This window comes from Seriola dumerili, unplaced genomic scaffold (genome assembly GCF_002260705.1).
Source record: "Seriola dumerili isolate Sdu_G_001 unplaced genomic scaffold, Sdu_1.0 BDQW01000073.1, whole genome shotgun sequence".
In the NCBI taxonomy this organism is placed as follows: domain Eukaryota; kingdom Metazoa; phylum Chordata; class Actinopteri; order Carangiformes; family Carangidae; genus Seriola; species Seriola dumerili.
In genome coordinates this window covers 5,568,747-5,575,435 of record NW_019174328.1, presented here as the reverse complement: position 1 = coordinate 5,575,435, position 6,689 = coordinate 5,568,747, and the positions used below count along the sequence as shown (strand labels likewise).

Here is a 6,689-nt window from a genome sequence, read left to right as displayed (position 1 = left end):
CTGCTCCACACTATACAGTATGTTGCCGTTACTAATTCGGATTGTATGAGACTTTGTAAGAGTTGGAAATGAAAACTCTTTTCAACATGTGTGAAACAGAAAATAATTTATTAACACAGGTCACACGTAAAATTCATTAACATGGGTAAGACCAAAAAATACAAAAATACTCTCAATCTCCCCTTGTAATTCCAGTATTGGAACAGTCCTCATAGCCTGTCACACCAGTACTCTGATGTCTCGATGTGTGAGGGCACATTGATGTGGAAGACCCCCTGTGTGTTGGATGGAGGAGTCTGAGGGGGGCTGTTGACCCCTGAGTCACTGTCAGGATTCGATTGGTTCAGCTCTCCCACTGCGTATTTCGCCTCCAGCTTCTTCATCGGAAGTGCTGCGGGTGAGGGCGTGGCCTCAGCCTTGGGTTTGATGTTTTTAAAGTGCTGCAGACGCACCACCTCCCTGCGCTCTCTCGTGCACGGCAGCAGCACAGAGACGTCCTGGCGGAATTTGGAGCTCATGCCGAAGTAGATGAGCGGGTTGTAGAAGCTGGCAGACTTGGCGAAGAGACGGGTGATGATGCTGGTTGTGCTTGGCACATGGAAGCCCCAGGCCGACCACATAGACACCACTGCATATGGCGACCAGGCCATGATGAAAGCAGTGCAGATTACAATGGAAATCTAGACAGGAACATGAGGGAACACTTGTTAGGAGTGGCATTACGTCTCATTTTACTTTTACAATCAAGTCTTTCCAATAAAAACCTCAGAAATCAACTTTTTTCTCTCCTAGTCGCCTACCCTTGTGACATCTCTCTCCACCTTCCTTTGGCGGGTGGTGAGGAAACCGTCAGCTGACATGGCATTAGTGCTTTTCACTGTCTTGATGATGGAGACGTAGGAGAAGAGCATGATCATCACAGGGATGAAAAAGCAAAAGATGAGGATGGAGATGATGTAGGACTTGTAGATGGTGGAGTAATTGGCTTTGGACCAGTCCACCTCACAGGTGCCGTAACCTCGATCTAGGGAAGAGAGGACACAGAGGTCAGACCAAAAGCTTTAAGTCTTCTACTTCTGTCCTCTATTTGGTCAGTGTTTGAGAACAGACCTGTGAAGCTGCCCCAGCCCAGCAGTGGAGCAGCAGACCAAAACATCGCTCCAGTCCAAATGCAGATGAGTGACACAGCGATGGTGTTTATGCTGATGCAGAAAGCTGCATGAACACACAACAAGGAACATGAATACAATATAATATTCCCATATTCCTGAAACAGCTGTTTGATTGTGTTCACTTTAAAAAGGTTAAGTGTTCTGACTTTGGCAAACACGGGACAGAAAAAGTGAGAGGCACTTAAAGATCCAGCATTCTTGACTTGTTATGAATGTCAAGACTGTGACATTCATTGAACAATGAGGTCTTTTCTTATATTGACAGCCTTTGCAAACTTCTGTGACTGAAAAGAACCTCTATTGACAAAGTACACATAGCTTTGTGTTCACGGCAAGAAAAAAAAATCAGTCAGTCTGCTCTATTTCCAAGGACTGCTTGCATATCTTATGTCAATATAACATATGATACGTGCAGTACAAGGATGACAGCCAGTATACAATACCTTTGTTGCTATGGGTTACTAGCTGCTTTACCTTAAATTGCTACTTACCTGCATTGGTTTACCTGAAAGTTTTACTGGCCTTAATTAATTTAATTTGGACCTAAAACCAACACAGCAATTTTTTCTGCATGTAAATCAATATCTGTTGCCATCTGCAGTAGTTGCAACAGTTAATGATACCCCACGTACCACCGATGTTCATAGTTTAACTGCCAATGTAAAAAAAAAACAACCTACACAGCTTTATATAGTTTGTGTTTTATGAAAAACCACAAACATGGTAAACATTCTTCTCACACACTGACAACAGACACAGTTGCTCAACCTAATTTCCATATAATTAAGACATTCCTGTTGCACCCAAAATAGAAAATGTCACCTCAAATTAACTTAATGACATGTTGGTGAAATGTAAATGAAATTGCTGGAGACAAGTGGTAGTTATTTCCACAGCTGAAGTCAGTAATAAGGTTTCATTAGCACTGAAAAACACACTTTTTTCTGTCAGATAAGAGCTGCTGGAATGTGAGGAAGGCAGAAACGCTGGTCTGACGTTTGCTTTATGTTCTCTCACTTGAATTCACGGGGGTTCGATCTGACCTTTGCTTGGGTGGCATCCCTTTATGTATCTGGTGACGCTGATAACGGTCAAGGTGTTGATGCTCGCAAGGCCGAAGAGCAGCGTGAAGAAGCCGTCTACCTGGAAGCAGACAGAGAGACAGAAGGAGAAAGAGAGAGAGAGTGGTGAATCATGACGTGACATCTTTAAAATGTCAATCAAGCCTCAGGGTGTGTATTGATTGCCTGCCTAATTGTTCCAGACCTTTGTCTGTTCAGTTTGTTTTGCCTTGGACTTTATCAGATAGAGACAAGATGGAGAGCTCTTCCTGCCTTCTGGCCAATATGTTCCTGCCCCAAAGCATTTCCCTTTATTTAAAAAACAAAACTTGCAGGATCAGCATTGGGACATTAAAATGGAAACTCACTAAAGCTGTTGATAGATTTTACTTTGAATGACTGCCTAATACGTTAAACCAGGAAGCCTTTTAGCATTCAGTTCATTATTTGGGAAGACAAGCTTTTAATACCAGCTCTCCTTAAAGGGAATTATACTGCTTTGTTTCATTCTGGCTCCAACTGTGCGACACCCAGCTCCCTGCTGTGCCGTTTCCAGGTGACATGCATCACTTAAGGTCTGTCACTGATTACTTTCTTGAGCTTCCTTAGTCCTTAATCCTATTACTGTCACTCATCACGTTTTTTCGCCCTCACATTTGGCAGATTACTGGACTGCCAATGTCTAGACCGATATGATTTTGAATTCAGCGCTCGTCTATTGTACATTTTCTGTTCTCATAAGAATTTAGGACTAGGCACAAAAAGACGACGGCTTTTTTGAAATGATGTGATTTGATCCTCGCGGCTCATCTTGCAGAATAGTGTTTCACCTCTAGCTCTGGCTTGGCTCACAGAAAAGGACGTGGATTTTGAACAAGTGTCAGAAAAGAAGAAGAGTATATTTATACACCTTGTACACTGGTTTGGCACTTCTCCCTCTGTATTCCCCTTTGCAACATCAAAGGGTTGCATAAGGCTCTATCATATTCAATAATATCCTGTCCCATAGGGTGCAAAACACCAGGATCTGGCCCAACTTGCAACTGTTCATGTCCCATCATGCTCTGTGCAGTAATCTGCTAATGCTTCTCACATGCCTGTCTCCTTCACCTTTCTGTTCCTTCCCTCCTCTATTTCTGTCACTTCTCACTTTTCCCTCATTTACTTCCCTCCCTCTCTCAGAAGAAGGTGAAATGAGAGGGACGTACTGCTATCCCAATATTTCTCCTTCACCTGAGATTGGATGTCTGAGAGATGAGATCACCTCAGTTGGTGTACTGAAGTCTAAGAGCGGCAGAGCTCCGTTTACAGTGTCTCGACCGCTCAGATTTTGGGGTTTCGCTTCTGAGACTGAAAGTGTTTTGGTTTCACCAGCTTGTTTTCGCATGATTCCTCAGAGAGTTCACTGACTGCAGCACGGATATCACGGTTCCCACCACAGCTAGCCTTGAGCAAGAAAAATACCCTGGATGAATTCCAAGCTCAAGTATGACAACTATTTCATTTCAAGCTGAGACTGCAGGAGGAGGAAAACAGAAATGAACAGTACATCTTAGGAATTACACACACAATAGCTCATCTTTGAATTTAATGCAAATTATATGTCATAAATCAGCAACATATGAGCATGTGATTAAATAATGCAACAAATTTCTGACCTGCAGCTCTTATTTGATTCCTGTTTGGAGGTTGACAGGTGCCACGCTGCTAGTTTCTCCCATTTAAAGGCCTCCACAGTGGTAATCTTATTATAGATTTAACCTCCAGCCCACATGGCTTCCAGCATAATCCCTTGCAGATACACATTCACACGCATACTCACTTTACTGTGAGACTTCCACAGATTCTTTTAATGTACTTCAGTAATTGGGATTGGCCAAAGAGAGCAGATGCATAGCTACATGCATGTTTTTTGCAACTCTGCACAGTCATCACTTTCAAACCTTTTCAAACCAACATTACTGGGATTTGATTAATGATTAATGCTGCGAATTGTACCACAGTTTAAGATTTGGTGGGAAATGTGATAGGATATATATAATATTATTAAAAAGTAAACAAATGACTCTTTTAAATGAAATTCTTTTACATCAAGTATTGTCTTGGTGTGGCTTTTACCTGGCAGGTCCAGATCCAGGTGATCAAATATCCATCATCCTTGAAGATATTGAATATTTCTAGGATCCCTCTGGAGTAGCCGAATACTGAGATACTGGCATCAGAGATGGCAAGATTTAAAGTGAGGAAGTCTGTTGGCTGAAGTGAGGCCCGCTGTCTGTACAGCACAAACATTACCAAACTGTTTCCAAACCAGGACAGCCATCCTATGGAGAGACATACACACAGACCACACATTTCATATCAGCAGAGATGTCATCTTATGTTATGTTATGTTAGTAATAGTAGTGCTATAAGAGTAAGTATAGTATAGTATAGTATAGTAGAAAATACTATCGTAGATTGTAGCAGTGTGAACAACATCATTTTAAAGTTTAGTATTCACGAGTGGAATCTATCATATAGTGTCATTTAGTATAGTATAGTATAGTATAGTATAGTATAGTATAGTATAGTAGTACAGAGCAGATAGTATTGTGGATGGTATAGTAAAGTCAACAGAGTGAAGTGCAGTAGAGGAGAGTGCAGCACAGTTCAGCAGTAGAGAAGATTAGAGTAGCACAGTAGAGCAGAGGTGAGCAGTACAGGTGAGTAGTAGAGAAGAGAAAAGCATATTAAATTACAGAGTGTTATAAGGTGTTGGGTTGTACTGTTGCCGGTTCCTGATCTTGATCATTGTGCTAGCTGCTAAAGTACTGGGCAAAATGTAATAATAATAGTACAGAGACTAGAATAAAGTGAGCTCAGAGTTAAATCATTTTTCACTGGAGTTAGATAGCTCAGAGTTAAATCATTTTTCTCTGGAGTTAGATAACAGTGGCAATAAGCCAAGAGAATACCTTCCCCTTTTATAGCTCAGTCTGTGTTACTGACCGATTCCCACGACTGCATTGGGCCGACAGAGAAACAGTGTCACCAACACAAACCAAACTGTCTGAGTGAGCAGTGGACTGGCCTTTGGAAACAGGAGGAACAACAGCTGTTTTTGTTGACAAGACTTAAACAATGTGTGACTTTTTCCTGCTACTATTTGACCTTAGGGATTTAAAGGACAAATTCATTTCCGAGGGTGTATTGTTATTTTGCACTACAGAGTTTTGGAAGTCAGAACAATTTTGAGGGGAAATATTTCAAGTATTTTGTCAGTAGTCTATGTATAGTATGGCATTCCACAGTTTGCAGTAGTATAAATGGATGTTATAATGTTTTTGACATGGGCATTCTCAAGGAGAATTCAGACATTATTCCTTATATTCCCATGCTGTGCACTACAATATTTCTCCTCCAAAGTATAGTAAAAGTATGAAAATGCAACACTCCAACCCTACAATTCAAGTTTTACTGCAGTCCAGTATATGATGGTCGACTTACCCAACACTAACAGGTAGACTCCAATGATAGTCTCTCCTTGTTCGGACAGAGGAGGGTCTGTATGCAGAGTACTGAGGTTATTATTCCTCCATGGAATATTCACAACCTTCAGAGGAAAACTCTTCAATGTTATTTCCATGGCCTGAGTTTCGATGCATGAATCCTTGCTGTCGTCTACAGTAGCTCTGCTCTCTTCGGCTCTCAACAGACACTCCTGTTACACCAGTAGGGATGACCGGTCACTTCATGTTAAATCCAGCTTAGACACAGTCACTAATACCCCACAACTCACTGTCCAAATGATTGCAGCTGTAATCCTATCTATTTCTTAACAACTAAGCAGATAGAGATTTTGGGTGGAAATCCTAACCAACAGGGAAATGTCCAGTCAGCTAATGGAAATCATTTTTGAAGGGGTTTCATTTAGCTCAAATTAATTAATGTCCTATACGACTCATCTCATATGAAGACACCATAGGGCTCTTGGCAGAGTCCAAAACAACTACTATACTACTAAATATGTCACTAAGTTTCATTTTCTTATTTCACTGGAACATTTTAAAAGGTTGTACTTATGTATTAGCAATCACACTTGCAAACACTTTTCTTAATGTGAAAACATATAATCTATGTCTGTGAATTATCACAAAAATTATGGAAGCATGTGTGTAGTGTTGCTGTACTGTATATGGTCTGGCAACAATTTACATCATCCTAGCCGTTCAAAAAATATCCCTTTGTACTTTGAACATAACTCCTGCACCAATGACAGTGAGCCGGCACCTCCTCTCCAGAGACATGTTCTAGTTTTCACTAATCACTTCCATTAAGAAAAGGTCATGCAGGTGATTACTTCAGTCCTGACTGCACTTAGCTTCAATGCAAAGCTCATTCCTCTAAATGCAGACTGAGGCCAGAGGTATCATATTAAGTATAATTAAGTGAGTGACCTAATGTGTGCACTGAC

General features: G+C 41.1%; 1 protein-coding gene across 1 annotated transcript; it reads right to left on the bottom strand.

Moving 5' to 3' along the window:
• Positions 1 to 127: 127 nt before the first annotated feature.
• LOC111220717 (opsin-5-like) lies at positions 128 to 5,910 on the bottom strand. Its single transcript, XM_022743917.1, has 6 exons — positions 5,723 to 5,910; positions 4,352 to 4,557; positions 2,216 to 2,315; positions 1,111 to 1,215; positions 801 to 1,024; positions 128 to 680 (listed from the first exon to the last, which is right to left on the bottom strand). Exons 1-6 carry the CDS (start codon positions 5,859 to 5,861, stop codon positions 210 to 212), a joined length of 1,245 nt encoding a protein of 414 aa, XP_022599638.1. The 5' UTR covers positions 5,862 to 5,910; the 3' UTR covers positions 128 to 209.
• Between the last annotated feature and the right edge of the window lie 779 nt (positions 5,911 to 6,689).